Source organism: Carassius gibelio, chromosome A24 (assembly GCF_023724105.1).
Source record: "Carassius gibelio isolate Cgi1373 ecotype wild population from Czech Republic chromosome A24, carGib1.2-hapl.c, whole genome shotgun sequence".
Lineage (NCBI taxonomy): Eukaryota > Metazoa > Chordata > Actinopteri > Cypriniformes > Cyprinidae > Carassius > Carassius gibelio.
In genome coordinates, this window is record NC_068394.1 from 4,726,658 (window position 1) to 4,744,347 (window position 17,690).

The window sequence follows — 17,690 nt, forward strand, 5'->3', positions numbered from 1 at the left end:
TCTTGTAAAGCAAAAAGCTGTATGTTTGTAATAAACAAATCCATCATTAATTTCAAACTGATTGCTTCCAGCTAAAAGTTCTGTATCCATAATATGCTTTTCTCCAGTGAAAAAAAACTCTGAATCAGGACAGATATATGCATAGATCAATTTTGATGTAAGAAGACAACATGGGATGGATTTCTTCACTAGAGGAAGCGTTTATGAACTGTTATTTTGAACAGAATCAACTGTTTAAAGATAAAACACATTTAGATTGTTATGATTTATCAGCTGTTTGGACTCTCATTCTGACGGCACCCATTCACTACAGAGGATCCATTAGCATGCAAGAGAAGTAATGCTAAATTTCTCCAAATCTGTTCTGATGAAGAAACAAACTCATCTACATCATATATGGCTTGAGGGTGAGTAGATTTTTAGCCGTTTTGTTTTTAGTGATCTATTCCTTTAAGCAAATTTATGAAAGCATTAATAGTGAATATTATGGATGCTAAAGCATCAGCAGCATCATGCAATCAAGCTATATCTATTTCATCAGTTTATCAGAGAAGACGATGGAAGTTCATACGTTTTCAACGAAACTGGAGTTAATGCAGAACAATTTACACAGAGAACAAAAACACCTTCCTGCCGTCTTGGCACCTGTTCTCCAATGCAGTTAATCAGACAACAGGAGCGATTGTGTACATTGAAGTTAATACAAGTTAGATGTTGATCAGTTACATCCAGGAAGACGGGAAGTGTGTGTACCAGACATCCATCGCTAAATGGAATTTTACTAATTTACAATTGGGGGCACCATTGAGCTATTTCCCTAATTGTTCAACACCTCTATGAGTTTGAATTTAAATATGAGTTGGATTCTCAGAACTATGTTTTCTTATAAGGCACAATATAATACAATGAAGTAAGAAAATATAATAACAAAGACCTGCATTCTGAGTCCACATGCGCATTTTTGTATATTAATTGTTTCATAAAAAAAATAAAAAAAATCCACATTAGTACCATTCCTACTGGATTCACAGGTTTGTAGTACAGTGATAAAGTTTATGTAAAAACGGCAACAATAAACCAGATTTTGACATTATTTTATGATGTCTGGTTAGCCATGTACAGTTGCAATGTGTACTTAACAGAGTGTTTTGTTGTTAAAAAAACAAATATACTTTACAAACAAATAGATTACCACATTAATAGCTAAAAAAATAAATTAGTATTCTTTCTTTTCATAAAATATGCTCTGATTTTGATTCTCCCAAGTGCATACAAAAAACCCATCATAAACCATACAGTATTTCTGTTTGTTAACAAGTAGATGAAATTACAGTAGGTAGTGCTTCTACAAATGTTTATACAGTACATTTCAGTGCCTGACTAAAGAACCCACCACCTGACAGTATAAAGGTCTTGTCCTGCTAAATTATATGTCTAACATATCTACATTTTGAGGTTTCATAGAAACACAATTTTCCCACTGTTCTATAGTGGAACAGGATGCTATATCCTCCAAATCAGATGTACCACACACAGCATCCACACTCCTCACACACCATTCAGCGGTAGTCCCTCTTTTCCTGTGTGTTGTGCTCTCTTCCTTCGTCTGCAGCAAATCACGATGACAATAACGATTGCTGTTATTGCCAAAATGATAATAAGAATGGCTCCGGCTATGACACCCATGCTGTACTCTGCAAAAACATGACATCATTGTCATTAAGGTCACTTAACCCTTGATTGAGTTTGATGGACACTGCAGACATTTTGCAGTTCTGTTGGTCCTTAGATACTGAGACGATTCATTTAAAATCCACCCATTGGACAATTTTCTTATCAATTAGGAGTGCTATCGGTTGCATTAAATGTCTCTGTGAAACACACATTCATAGAGTCCATATAAATCTCTGATATGATACTATATCAGCTATCTGACACTTCATAAAGGGATGGGTTACAATCCAGATGAAGGGAGAGAGTCTATTTTGGGAAGATGATTCACTTCCTATCAGACAACTTTCCCAATGTTTACTTTTCCTGGGAATGTTGAGCTGAAAATCCCTGACAGGACAAGTGTTAATGTAAAAACTTCAAGCATTACCTTCAAAGAGAGATGTGTTTTGTTCCGGAGAGCACTGGATGTTGCTGATCTCCCCGTGTTGTTTGTCTTGAGCACGGAAAGGTAGGAAGGCCTGAACGTTAAAACAGTAACTCTCTCCTCGGTCCAAATCCGTCAGCTCAATGATGCTGCTTTTACTGATCTTCTCTCTCTGAAGAGGCAAACACATACAATTTGTACAATCTAAATACTGCACTGTAAAAAAAAACTGTAATTTTACGGCATTTTACTGTTTTAATTTACAGGTTTTCCACGTAATTTTGAAATACAGTTTAAAATTGTAAAATTACAGAAATAGACTGTAAATCTATATATCCTATGTATACTGCCAGCCAAAAGTTTGGAATAAGTATGATTTTTTTAATCTCTCTTATTTACACCGAGACTGCATTTATTTGATCAAAAATACAGTACAGTAAGTGAGAAATATAATTATAATTTAAAAGAGCTGTTTTCTATTTTAATATATTTTAAAATGTAATTTACTCCTGTGATTCAAAGCTGAAATTTCATTAGCTGTTACTCCTGATTTGTCTTTAGTGTCACGTGATCCTTTAGAAATCATTTTAACATCCCGATTTATCATTTATTATTATTATTATTATTATCAGTGCTGAAAATAGTTGTGCTGCCTTTTTTGAGGCTGAATTCTATGATGAATAGAAATACATTTAAATGTAAATATTTGGGTAACATTATACAGTACATGTCTTTTCAGGCAGTTTTGATCAATTTATTGCATCCATGCTGAATAAAAGTTTAAATTTCTTTTAAAAATCTTTCTGACATTTTCTGAATGGCTGTATAGACTTTTTGGCATTTTTGTTATATTTTTGTAACAGCTGTATTTAATGTGTCCTATATGCTGTATCGTGTTGAGTGAAGTCAGTTTTCCTATATGAACTATAATTAACCTCTAATTAAAAAAAACAACAACATCTATTTCTATAAGATAAGAAAAATGCGAGAGACAGGAGAACACTTACCTTTCCCGTGCTCTTGGCTTTCCTGTAGGTAATTTTATACTGCAGGTTGTCTCCAAAAACATCCCGAATATTCAGTCTCTTTTCATCCTCATTAAAGAGAGCTGTAGGGATGTCTTTTACATTCAGCGTTGTCTTCTTTTTGTCGCTGCTTACTTCTATTGTAAACTCTGGTTTGCCAATAGTAGCTGAAAGAGAATCAAAGCAGAAGATCTTCATAACATTTCAAAAATCTCCATGTTATTAAATGAAGTAAAAATCAAAGGTGTGAAGTGAGTTGTCAATGATACTGACTGTCATAGTAAGGGGAGAATTTCTCCGAGCTGACATGAGGGAACTCAACCAGATCGGTAGAGGCGCCCCGCTTGGGTCCAGACAGGATGTCAGCGCTGTAAGAGGCATTCAGGTCTTTTAACCTTTCAGTCAGGTCGCATTCAGTTTCCATCATATTGATACAGTGCGGCGTCCGATCTCTGTCCTGGCCAAGTCTACAGTCATTTACACAGACATTCAGATTGCGAAGAAAACATTTGGAAATAATAAATCATTATACAAGAGAAAATGTGACAGGCTGGTGCCTGCTGTAACAAGTCCTGGGTGTGGAACTATGCAAGAGTTGCCAAATCTGAGAGTTTCTAAACCAACTAACTGTAAAATCAATGGATCCAAAGTTACCTGCAGAGGTCCATTCAATGCACGTTTAATAGAAATTGAAAGAAAATGAAATAGAAAAATGTAATACAGTAGAAACAAAATAAATAATACATCATATAGCCTACACTTTTATTGCCTTTATGCTTCACACATTTATCAGTTTGAGGCCATGTTCAGATGGCAGAGTGAGAAACCTTTTGATATAATCAATGAATTATGGCTTGAGTGGTCAGAATCAATATGATCTAGTACTGTATTAGTAAGTAATATTAGATAGCGGCCATACAACAAGGCAAACGTCGCTTTTTATTGAGTCTTTTCATTACTGTATTTAAATAAAACATCCTATCCAACATATGAAGCTCATCTGTACATACTGTACATTTTACTTTTATATTAAATTTGCAAGGGAAACTGTAACTGATTCCACTATTGTAAAAAAAAATGAAGACTTACTTTGAAAATTCAACAGTGTAGGAATAATTCGTAGGTTTTGGACTCCATGTTAACATAGATTTAAAATTGATAGAGGACCAGGTTACGTTCTGTGCTTTTGGAAAGGTATCTATAAAATAGAAAAGCAAATGAATCAATACGTTACTTTTAAATATTTTAAATATAATTATTAGAACGAAAGAATTGTTTAAAATAACTGGTTAACGAAGGGAATAACACGCATTCAGTCGTTATGGCACAGGTATGTGACTCACCTGAGGCGCAAGCCTTCATGAAAAATAAAACGAGCACCAATTCACGCAAGTGGAATTTCAATTGCCTGTTTTCCATACTGTCCGAGATTCGAGGTGGAGAAATCCAAAGATCAAGTAAAACTCCTTTTACCAGGTAGGATAAAAATTAATGTAAAACCTCGTCCCAGGTGGCTTATAAATGTTATGGACTATGTGTGTGTGTGAGCGCAGGAAAACCAGACAGATTCCAGTCGTGATTCTAGCGACACTAATGAAGGCCCGCCCTTTAGGACAAGTGGGTCTGTCTACTTTTGCATATTGCCATTTATGGATTTCCTCAGTCATACAGTTGATTACACAAACCACTAAAGAGCTTTAGCGTGAAGGAATGCAAGTTTAAAAGGAAAGAAATATATGTTTATATAATTATTAAATTGTATGTATTTATTCATTTGAATTACTTATAAATGTAAGTATCTATCTCTACCTTAAAAAATATATGTAATATATATATGACAATATATTAGAATTATTCTTTGATACTGCTGATATTAAAAATGCAAGCTAAAATAATTGTGTTTACTTAATTCTCCATTTAATACAATAAAATAAAATAAAATAAAATAACATTTCCTCCATGTTTCATTAAACCTTGACCCTTTGCCTTCAAACACCATCTGATGTGTTTAGTCACTCTTTACACCAACACATGTGCATTGACATATTATTCAGGAGAAATAAATAAATTGAAAAAGATCTCAAATGTGCAAAAATGTCAACTTGTAACATCCTTATATGTACCTAGCAGATAAAAACAGCCTCTCGATTGGAGTATGAGCTTTTGTCCAGGTTATGTAAAAACAACAGTGATTTTGGTCGGATTGTTTCAAATGGTAGCTACATCAGAAGGTTTAAACCTTGTGTCTCATTAAAAGAACTCTGAGAACAGGAATAAATTAGTTCAACAAATAAACAGTATTGAGATTGTTGCATTTGAATTAAAAATGTGATCTGAAGCAATATTCAAAGGGATGAGACACAAACTAAATGCCGGTGTATGATCAAATCATGCATTATGTCATGTAAAAAAGGCTTTCAACTGCTTATGGGCATAAACTCCTCCAATGACCCCTATATGACAACACTAAATATTACTCATGACATGCTCGCAAATTGTATTTCGGGAAGTATGACTGGAGTTCTGTCCCAGTTTCGGGAGGTATGAGACGCTGGCACCTCTGAATACCAGCAGGGGTCTTTTGCCCATTCAGAGCCTTATGCTAATGAGCAGCTGGTACCTCACTCTCGCTTGTGGCTTTGCATGCTAAAACGCTTAAAGGATTCAGTGCTTCCAGTAAAACTCACCCAAAACCACTAAGAGATATGATCAGACTGGAAAAGGGAAGTTTTCCTGAAAGTCTCATCCTACTTTAGGCTACTGTTTGAGAATCTCTTTGGGCAGTGCCAATTGTGTAGGGATATTTAATTCCTAAACTTAGGTTTTGTCAAGAATTAACAGCTTTAAGCTGTTTAAAATATGATTTATCAAAATAAAATATAATTTATGTGTGGTAAAATAAAATATAAAATAAAAATAACTTACTGTCATGACTCTACGGTTTTGCTAGGATGTTGCTATGTAGTTGCTATTGTGTAGCAGGTTTTTTTTTTATTTTATTTTTATTTTTTATTTTTTTTAGAGGGTAGCTTACAGGCCCAAGAAAAACAAAAGCCCCCAAGTGTCAGATCTCTCCTTCAGTGTAAACCCTGACAGGAATAATTCTCTGATCTTCAGCTAACCTTCTGTGTTTTCTATAATGTACATGAACAAACGTTCTCTTAGAAATGTTAATTCAGTGTTATCTAGTCTTTAAAGGAATAGTTCACCCAAAATTGAGAATGTACTTAAAATGTACTCAACATAAGGCGGCAGCCCATCCAAGATGTACAATTCATGATTCTTTGGAACAGATTTGGGGAAATTTAGCATTACATCACTTGATCCTCTGCAGTGAATGGGTGCCATCAGAATGAGAGTCAACACAGCTGATAAAAACCACACACACACACACACACACACACAAAAACTCATTTTTGGTTGACCTGTTCTTTTAATATTGTTCTTAAAACAGTAGGACAAAAGCATTGTTTATATATATTATTCTTGGATCATTTTAGAGAACATTCAAACACATTCAACATTCCAACAACGTTTGCAAAGTGCTTAAATGGAATGTCCATTAGAATAAATGTTTTTAAACTATTTTAAAAACATGACATTTTGAACAGTCGGAGAACATTCGAAAATAAGATTTTCATAACTTAATAGGGATACTACCATAATGTTCTTGGAACACAATTTGGTTAGTTATGATTAAATGAGATTTCTTTCAACCATTTTATTGACTGATTTTAAAATGATCTGATGGGTTAGAAAAACACATTTTGCACAGTTTTTGAGATACGATTCATGCTGATAGCACAAACAGTGCTGGACTGGAAAAGCTTGATATTTAGGGTTATGGGTATGTTCATAGAATCCACCATTTATAATAAGAAAAAATTACAATCATGAAATTATGGTAAATGGGACAATAGTTAACTATTCCAAATATTCAAAGATAACAAGATGACTCATGATGCTCTCGTGGGCCCAGTGGCTCAATTTGATTACAGGAAGTGACATATACTAACCTTTCTGCAAGTGTTTCTTTTTGTACAATCAAAAGGATTAACAACATAGGTTGTTTTTTAACAGTCGCCTTTGATCATTTTTACCAAGTGTGTAAAAAATTCTGGCCTCTACTGTAATTAAATATTTAATATTGACTGATACCAATAAATTAAAATGTTTTGAATACTGGTTGATAGTTATGAGACTAATATGTAACCCTGTACCACAAAACCAGTCTTAAGTGTAAAATTAAAAAAAATTAATAAATAAACTTTCCATTGATGTATGGTTTCTTAGGATTGGACGATATTTGGGCAAGATACAACTATTTGAAAATTGCTTTTGAAGTTGTCCAAATTAATTCTTAGCAATGCATATTACTAATCAAAAATTCATTTTTGACATATTTATGGTTATGGTAGAAAATTTAATTAAAGGATCATTAAATTATGCGTCAATGTAAAGTCCCCAGGGCTGATGACAGACTTTTTATTTCTTTCAGAACTCCAGGACGTTTCTTTTGTCTTGGATCGTTTCTTCAACCTTTTCCCGGGTTCATGCTCAAGCTTAAAAATATACACAGGGTTTTTCCCATTTTAGGAACCAAGCCAAACAGATTCCCTTTGAGCACATTGAGAAGATCTTCTTTTTTCATGTCTTAGATAATTTTCTTTTGCTCACAGTCCAGGTAAACATTCAGGTCTTTCAGGGCTTTTCATGGAATCTGTTTTCTTGACCGAGAAAATGTAATAACAAACACATTTTGCTGTAAATTTAACCCTTCTGTTTTGACAGACTGTCTCCAGGTTATTCCCGCACCCTAAGAAGTTAGTACACCTCATGTAAGTGTGTCATCCTGAATCAGACTTCCATGTGCCGATAAGAACATGAGGAAGACCGTCTGAAACTTTATCTTGAAGCTTTTTACTGTAACACGTTGCAAAAAAACACCTGATAACCTTAAACAGCAAGTGAAGAAGTTATTCCATATCGACAGTGTATGGAATCTGAATCATGAACACACTTCCAGAACGTGAGAAACTCCACATCGGAAGAAGGTTCACATGGCATGTCCTGTATAATCACTCACATCATTAAAGCAGGTCTGGAAGCAACTTTCTGTTTAACTCTGGGTCTCATCTGTCAACTCTATATGCTGTTAGTTAGTTCAAACAGAGGCTGGAACTCTCCAGACACAAAACAAGAGCTGCATTTTTCTCACAATCGTGTTCATTATTGGAATCGGTGCACATGTGGACAGACATTATTCACTCGTTTCAGAGCTGCAGGATTGGTGTCAAACAGCGGACAGCAGCTCTGAATTCGTGTTCTTCAGGCTGCGGTTAGATGCAAGATAAGAAGTAAACAGCAGATTTACATTCTTTTTCACTATCAGATGAGGGGGTGCTGAATACTATTTAATGGTACTTTCCGATAACTCAATACTGCCCTATTACTGTAAGTGCAAGGGAACAAAACATAGTATCTCACAAAAGCAAGAATATGGTCCTGCCATTACCATTCTTGGCATTTCCCTTTAGAAAAATAACATTTGGGCCAACTACATTCTCTTACATGTGGCTAGACTTGTGGCAGATTGAATTTGTACACTCAGAGGACTTTGGTTTACGAGCAAGAGCAATTACATGCTTCTATTAAGGATGCTAAAAAAAAAGGTGTTCATAGCTCAATTTATAGTCACTCAAACTATACAGAAATACAAATAGGAACATAGTGCATCAGCCTGAAAAAAACAAACTACAAACTAAAATAGAAGCAATAGAGTTATTATAGTTAACTAAAGCCGAAACAGAAAACAAACATTTTTGTCATTGGAAATAAAAAAATAAAAAAATAAACTTTTTATTTCAAAATTTCTCATTCTGATGTACTAAAATAACTAAAACTAGACAAAATACAACATGTATACATATAAACTTAGAAAATATATTGTAGACATATATAATATAAAATAAACATATATAAAAAATATATAAATATATAAAAACACACAAAATTACCAAAACTTTAACTAAATTTGAAATGAAAATAGAATATATATAAATAAAAACTGATTCAAAATAATATAAAAAAACTTTAATAATATTGCAATGATACTAAAATCACACTGAATAGAAGATGAAAAGTCATTATCATGTACAAATTTAATTTAAATGAGTCACAAAAATATTGAATATTAAAACATTTCACAATATATCTTTTCTGCTGACGCAGAGCAGTCTGGCATCATGACAAAAAAAAAGTTGTTCCTGATTGGTCCGTTTGCGTGCATTCAGAATGCTGATTGGCTCATAAATAGAACCTTAGAAACAAGTTAGAGTTTGATTTTGTAGATAGAACCTTTTTGTTTTCTATATAACAAGTCCTAAAATGTACTGTAATGAGTGGGGCAGATAGATATAATGTCAGATAGAACCTTATAATTTCAATGCATTGATTTAATTAGAGAACAAATTCACACCCTTGTTATTTAGTTTTACTGTAATCATCTGATGACTTTTGTTTATTTCCATGCACTATACCGTGAAAGATATAGATTGCACCTAATTCAATTATCCTCTTGTTATTCCAAACTTATAACTGGAACATAATACAAATATAACACAGTAAAAGTATTCAAATGTATCTAAATCTTAAGTCATGAAATAAATTTGGGCAAAATACAGAATGATTGGTTCAATTCATGAATAAAGCATTCAGTTTTTTTTTTACTGGATCCACTGCTTCACTGTCAGGAGTTGACTTCAGGGAATAAAGAATTCCTAAAATACTACTTCTCTGAGAGCTGAAACAGAGGTCAACATGAGATTTTTTTTATATTTATTTTGGGTGGAATGTTTCTTTAAAACATTTTAAACTACAAACTTCACGTCCAAAGCAAACACAAAATAAATTCTTTTACAATGACTATTAATGTATGAAACAGTAGATCAAAATGGCTCTAATGTCACAATCTGTTCTTTCCGTATACATGTTGTAGCTTGCTGGACACACTGGTCCGGGAAAGCGCAGTTCTTATTTACTTATTGCAGATGCCAGAAAATATGCAGGTATGACTGTGGCTTGTGGAGGTGTTCAGTAGCATAATCTGATTCAGGCTGCTTTACACAAAAAGACCAGACCAAACATGCAGCTCGTTAGATCTTAAATAATATGGGTTTCCTCTGAACTTCTCTCCATGCATCACAAACGCATTTCAGAACAGTACAGTAATCCACAAGTTGGATTGAAATCTATTGTGCATGCGATTACATGTTTGGGAACAGGGGGCCTTGTTACATAGATATTCATCTCTGTGTCGGAAACTGCGCTTCGGTTGAATGCACAGTTGACAGTTCACAACTTGCTCCCTGTGATGGTAAAACCCTTCCGCTTACCAACCCAAGTTCTTATTAAAATTAAAGCTTTCACAAATTAAAGATGTACTCAACCTCCAGGCCATCTGAGATGTAGATGAGTTTGTTTGCATAAGCATTACAGATCTTGCTCACTAATGGATCCTCTGCAGTGAATGAAAAAGCTCATTTTCAATAATCCTCATGTAATCCACACCACTCCAGTCCAGCCTTCAATGTCTTGTGAAGTGAAAAGCTGCATATTTGTCAAAAACAAATCCATCAAGGCATTTTGTTTTTTATTATACTTTGCTTTCAGACAAAATGCAAGTCAATAATCAGCATTATACCATTTCCTCCAGTGAAAGCGTCCATCCCGTGTTATCCTCCGACATCAATATCCACTAACATATCTGTTTAGAACTGTTTTGGCTTGTAAACAGTGCTTGATCTGTGCATACCTCTTTCCTGATTCAGACTGGATTACTTTTTGCTTTACAATACATTTCTGATGGACTGTATTTGCTGCAGTGGATCCATTAGTGAGGTAGCCATTTAATACCAAATTTCCCCAAACTTGTTCTGATGAAGAAACATATTCATCTACATCTTGGATGTCCTGAGGGTTAGTAGATTTTCAGATGATTTTCACTTTTAGCATCTTCAACTTCATGACACCCCAAATAGTTATGCAGTGTGAAAAGAACAGGGATCTGTCAACTATGAAAATCGAGTAGAGTATGAACATCATTAGTTTGTTTCAAAGTTACAGCCCTCATGTTTGAACCACAGACTTTGTAAGAATTTACATGGTGACAAAGTCAGCTCTCTGATTGATAAAAGCCCTGATCTTTTGAAGGTTCGAAATGTATCATGTTCACCCCCAGAGATGAATGAACATAGAGTAACTTAGAACTCTATGTAAGCAGAGTAAGCTTAAGTGGTCTTCTGAGTCTCTTATTTTCTAATTGGAAACAGATTCCTTCCAACATGTGTCTCATGGCTTGCTGCCAGGATATTATACAACAATCTCCACAATTCTTCTTTTAGACTTCAGTGCTTATAGTCTACTGTATCTGTGCTTAAATAACTTTTTACATTCTATTAATACACTCAGCATAAAAACAGACAGCATATGGTCATAAAATATTACTTTGGAAATGGAAATGACTATCAAGTTGGTCTAAATTCACAGGAAAAGCACAGACTTTGCAAAATGGCTTGGTTTGAATGTAAGATCTGAGAAAGCTTTGATTCGCACATAAATACACTATCAGATAATAGAAAATTGACCTTTTTTCATTTCCTTAAGTACTAATCAATTGGGTTGTACAAGTCATTTCAACTTAGATTGCATTTGACCTACTTATCAAGTTGGCTTTGATTATAACATACAAAATTAAATTAATGTAAAAAATAAATAAAAAATCAAACAAACATAAATTGCCATGGCCATATTATTAACCGTATAGTGTTCCCATGAAATTTCACAAAAATGTTGCTACTGTATGTGCTATTGACTAATTAAAATAGAAATAAGTTGTGTTTGAACATGCAAAATAAGGGCAAGTTTCACCAGCTAATTACAGGAACCCAAACTGGTGTTGACTCATCTAAACTGAATTTAATGTGTGCCCAAAAAAAAAAAAAAAAAAAAAACTTTTAAAAAGAAAGAAAAGAAAGACAGCTAAGTTTGAGAGCTATGGTGTATTTTGGCCTGTTTTAGACAAAATATGTCGGTATGCCTGTGAAATCTAAGAGCATTTAAAATGTTCCTTTACATTTTTGGATTAAATATTAAAGTTTCTTTTTGTTAAATTCAATAATAAATTCAGAAGAGATTATCACACACGTATTTAATATTATACAATTGGCAATAAATGTCTAAAAGAATGTGCAAAAGTTTACGGTTTAAAAAAGCCTTTCAAGATGAACATGTTCATCTATTTTCTCATCTGGGAAAACAAAAAATGTTTGACAGTGACCTTCAGACCAGAGGATCAGTTCTTTCCTGGGGTGAGCGGCATTCATTGAGTAATGAACAGCTGTGGTTCCTCCCGAAAGCTTTTAAAAATAGTGACCAGTTAATAAAGGATCTTAGACATTTTGTATTTGAGGCTTGAGCACATCAAAATACACAGAGTACACAAAGCTGGCGGTTCAAATTCAACAGGTACTGTTATACCAAAACTGCTTCACAACATCATCACATAAAACTTGGGTTTCCATAAACATTCCCTCTTATCTACCTTTTATTTGTACAGTCAAAACAGTTCATGAAACGCCAAAAGCATGAGATGAAAAACAATGAGAATGCATAAGCTAGGAAAAATTAATAAGAAATGTAAAATATAGGAACATAATAAATCAATAAACATGATAAATGTATAAACATAATAAATGTATAAACAATAAAAATACTTAAACGATAAATGATAAAAATAATCAAATGATACAAATAATCAAATAATAACTCACATGAATGACTATATGATGATTATGTGAATAAATGATTATAAATGAATAAGGAAAAACATAAAAACACACCACAGCACTGTGCATTCAGATCACACTACCAAACACTCAGAGTGTTACATAGCACGCAATAAAGAAGAACCACCACCTCAAGGAAGAAGATCCGTTCACACGTGGGACCCCAGCTCCTGCAATAAATACAAAAATAAATGAGTAAACTATAACAATATACTCAATATACCAATATACCATAACAATGGACATCAATTAATTGATAAAGCCTCTCCACACAGAAACAGGGAAGAACAATGAAATGTTGGATGGATCAAATAATTAGTCACATGAAATTACTACAAAGCAACTTTGAATCAGATTATAATCACACATAAATTAATTTGCATTCATAAATTGTTGGACACCTGGAAATAAAACAGCTTAATAACAGGAACGAAGGAATCAAACCAAGCCAAACTAATTTTACCTCCACATAAATAAAAAAAGAAATAAATAAAGAGGGAAAAAGTTTAATGTATAAAAATAGAAAAAGAGACAGAGCACAAATTTTGATCTTTTATAAAAAATGAGTCAGATGCACAACGTGAAGTAGGGCACTAAGACTGACCAATAAGGAACAGACACAAGCAGTCAACTCCAAATAATGGCAAAATACAGCGTCTTCACGGGAGTATAAACAGCAGCATGACGAGAAGATAGACATAGAACGAGATGCAGAATCCATCAGGATATCATGCCAGAAACTTACAGGCATGGGTTTGTCAGTCATGCCCACTGATAGCAAATTAAATACAGGAAATCAAGCCTATTTAGCATCGGGCAAAAAGTTAACACCACATCAACATAACTAGCACAATACAACAAGCTCATAAAAATACACATACTCAAAAGCCAAACTGTCATCAAATCCACTACAGTGCTGAAAGGGCACCAGCACCAGAGAAAAAAAAAAGATAATTATATAATTAACTATAATTAACAAAAGCGCTTTAAAAGTTATGCACGCCCAACCAGTTTGGTTGCATGAAGAAGATCTGTTAAGTTGCAAAGACTTAAGATTCAAATCCAAAGCGATATTCAAAGTTAAGATTTTTCCAAGCCCTACTGAAATGCCTCGTTTAAACACGCCCCCATATATCTACGTCACTGTGTGGGAAGATTTGCGTAACACCGCCCAAATGTTCACACAAGGAAAAATGGCGTAACTTTTATTCTTGCTGTAGTATTGTTGTTGCCGCCATGTTGTGGAGACGCTGTGTTTCATTGTGAAAGTGTAACTACTTTGTTACACCATTGGGGAATTCATGGCCGGGTGGTTAGAGAGTTTGACTCCTAACCATAGGGTTGTGGATTTGAATCTCAGGCCGGCAATATCACGACTGAGGTACCCTTGTGCAGTAGGGCACTGAACCCCCAACTGCTCCCCGGGTGCCGCAGCATAAATGGCTGCCCACTGCTCCAGGTGTGTGTTCGAATTCTGAGTATGTGGCTTTCAAAAGAGGACAATATCTGCTTTGTCATGCCTCGAGCTGATCCATGCCCAGCCAGAGTCCAGCCCGGGGTTGTCAAACTTACTGGCCACAAGCTCCTTCATCGAATCCGCATTTCCAACTTTGTAAGGACAGTCTGGCACTTCTGACTCACACACTGTAAGTATGTTTTATTATATTGAAAGGATTTGCCACTGATGATTCAAACACAAGTTTTTAGTAGTGTAGAAAAGCGCTTGTTGTTTGTCGTTTCTCCGATCACAAATGCAGGCATGGTTTTATGTTTACGTGGCACGATACTTAATACAACGTGTAAAAACACAGTATAAGTCATTATAATCAGTAATTACTGCATGTCCCCACTCGATGCAACAAATTGCTCATTTGTAATGGGTTTTATTGGATTTGTCTCATAACACAGAGCCAGAGCATAACAATATAGCAGGGGTTTAACATTTCCGTCACATGCTTCAGAAATTCAGCCAATCACAACGCACTGGATAGCTGGCCAATCAGTGTACACCTCACTTTTCAGAACGATGAGCTTTGTAAAAATTGACGCATTTTAAAAAGGCAGGGCATAGAGGAGAAACAATAATGTACAGTGTGGAAAATAATGTTTTTTTTTTTTTTTTTTTTTTTTTACCTTAAACTGCATAAGCACGTTTCATTACACCAAACATAATATTCTTTTTAACAACATCATATGACCCCTTTCAGATGTTATGAATGATTGCAAGGTGGTTGCAAATGATGTTCTAATCTCTCCAGAGATGACTCTAGATAAAACTTTGTTGAAAAACCTGGTATATCTTCTGCATGCCTTTTGTTGTCTGATTGATAGTTCAGGACTTTTAGGACAGTTCTAAAACCTGTTCTCTTGAGGTCATGCCACACATTGTTCTTGCAGTGTTTACACAAAGTAAATGTGATGATAACTTTTATTTTGTTACTATATATTTCAACATGAAAAATTACTGGACTGAAGCAACTTACAGTAGGTACAGTAGGTGATTATCCATACCTCACATCAGTAAAAAAAAAAAAAAAATGGATGATTCATTTTAATAAGTATTTGTTCAGTTAAAGACTAAACATAATAATGGAACTATATTGGAAATAAAAATATGGATTTGGTGTGAAAATTCTGGGTGTCCAGCATTGATAAGACCCCTCACATCTGTGAAATCATTGAAAACAGTGTGGAGCGGTAAACCATATAACCACACATCAGAAGTTCACATCATTTCTGCGGTCCCTCAATCTCTAGAGCTCATGCCTAAATCACTTCTGTCCAGCGTTCAGCTTTTTCTCACAAGTGCTCCAGACGCTGGTCTTTAAAATCTGTCCAGTTTCCTGTGAAGGAGGCTCTGAGTCCCTCATTTGAGGGGAATTCTATCTGAGCCTCAAGGGAAATGTCTTCGAGGAAAATAACTGGTCTTTTTAGTTTCACAATGGATTAGATAAGGAAGGACTACTTAAGCAACATCCCTGAATGGCAGGTTAGTGCCAAAGCAGACATCACATTCCCTGAATGGATTTGAGGAGTGACATCTTTATCAGGCGTGGACATAGATGGAGACCTGAAAGGGTCACCCCATTCCAGAGGCTTCTTCGTCATGGCTCATGTCACCAGCCGTCCAATCAGAGCTGCTGATGGGTCATGACCTCATCGTTCTTCTTACTGCAGCTCTATTATGACGAGAGACCAAGAGGAGTCACTGCTTGCTCATGCGGTGCATGTAGGATGGAAATGGCAGCGCTATGAATATGTAGGAGTGAGACTGAAAAGTAGACTCCTTTTTAGTATATTAAATGTTACTGAAATATGGATGTGTTTTTCTCACAGTCCTCTGCTTACGTCTAATTAAGTAAATCAATCAAAATAGGCTATATGTCTGCCTTTCAAGTTTTGATTCACATTTGTGAGTTCATTCAGCTGAGACCCCCTGCTCCACTGTTTCACCTGAGTTCTGAATGTGAATTCAGAGTCTGTATTGAGTGTAAAGGATTACATATTATGTGCCGCAAAATAATGGCAAAATGTCTTTCCAATGAGTCGTCGACTTTTAAGAGCCGGGGTGGGGGGTATTTTTGGTAAAATAAAGCCATACAGTGAAGAGGGTGAGGTCTAACCTCAGTTTAACCTCTAAAAACTTGACTCATAATCTAACACATTTAAAACTTATTCATACAGTATAACTCCAAACAAAAGATTCAAAATGAAACTACAACCAATTTACAACTGCCATATCTGTAATACAGCATCATCATCATACTTATCATCATACATCATATGTTTTAGGAGTGTCTGACTGTCAATAATCTGTAGACACATGTAAAATTTGTTTTATCCTCTTTACTACAAACTGATTAAATTTTTAAGCCAAGGTTATGTCTTCTTAATGATGATTCTGGCTTTTGTATATGCTCAATACAAATAGCCCAATTCACAAACAAATGACTTTTGTAGAACTCAGAGGATTCAATAAAGAACTAAGAACTATTTTCCAACAAGAACTAAATAAAACCAAACAAAAAGCCAATGAGCTCTGATTTGCAATATCAGAAAAAAAATATTATTCATTTTTACTTTGCTTTGTAACAAATTAAACAAAATCTTTTTTTTTTCTTTTTAATGCATCAAGCTAGATTTCAAGATCTTTCATCAATTATCCTACTCACAAAGCCCTTGACCTACCAACCCCACATTCATTAAAAATGCCTTAAAAGGATTTTCGATAGAAGCGTTGCATTAGGCCAGGCATGATACTTATCAGTGTGATAAATCAGTCAGCCATGTGTCTCACAGCAGACAGGTGTGTCAACCTGAAAGTTGCTCCATTCAACCCCCTAATCAAACCAACCGTCACATGAACAAAGCCAAAACAAAAATAAGCCAGGAAGTTGGGAATGATTGACTCACTATGTAACTAGCCATATTATATCTTCTTCATGTTTACGCATGTAAAACAACAACAACGACTGTTGATTGTATTTGCTTAGTAAACTGCGTCAATATCAGCATTAAGACTCCTGATCTCTCCTTTCACTGCTGAAACTGTAGATTATTTCTGAGTGCTCCCCAAGGGCTGGATACACCCTGGTGTTTTTGCCAGATCGACATACAGCAGGAGCTTTGTGCAAATAGAATGCCAACCTGCAACAGGACTCTTAATGGCATGTCTTAATCCAGTCAAACTAGATTGGTTTAGTGTTTGATCTGCCAGTATCT

The 17,690-nt window shown here is 34.8% G+C and overlaps 1 protein-coding gene across 1 annotated transcript; it reads right to left on the reverse strand.

Annotated features, from left to right (window-relative positions):
- Positions 1 to 1,082: 1,082 nt before the first annotated feature.
- LOC127945962 (tissue factor-like) lies at positions 1,083 to 4,690 on the reverse strand. Its single transcript, XM_052542181.1, has 6 exons — positions 4,467 to 4,690; positions 4,213 to 4,321; positions 3,397 to 3,590; positions 3,106 to 3,290; positions 2,102 to 2,270; positions 1,083 to 1,694 (listed from the first exon to the last, which is right to left on the reverse strand). Exons 1-6 carry the CDS (start codon positions 4,540 to 4,542, stop codon positions 1,549 to 1,551), a joined length of 879 nt encoding a protein of 292 aa, XP_052398141.1. The 5' UTR covers positions 4,543 to 4,690; the 3' UTR covers positions 1,083 to 1,548.
- Positions 4,691 to 17,690: the final 13,000 nt, after the last annotated feature.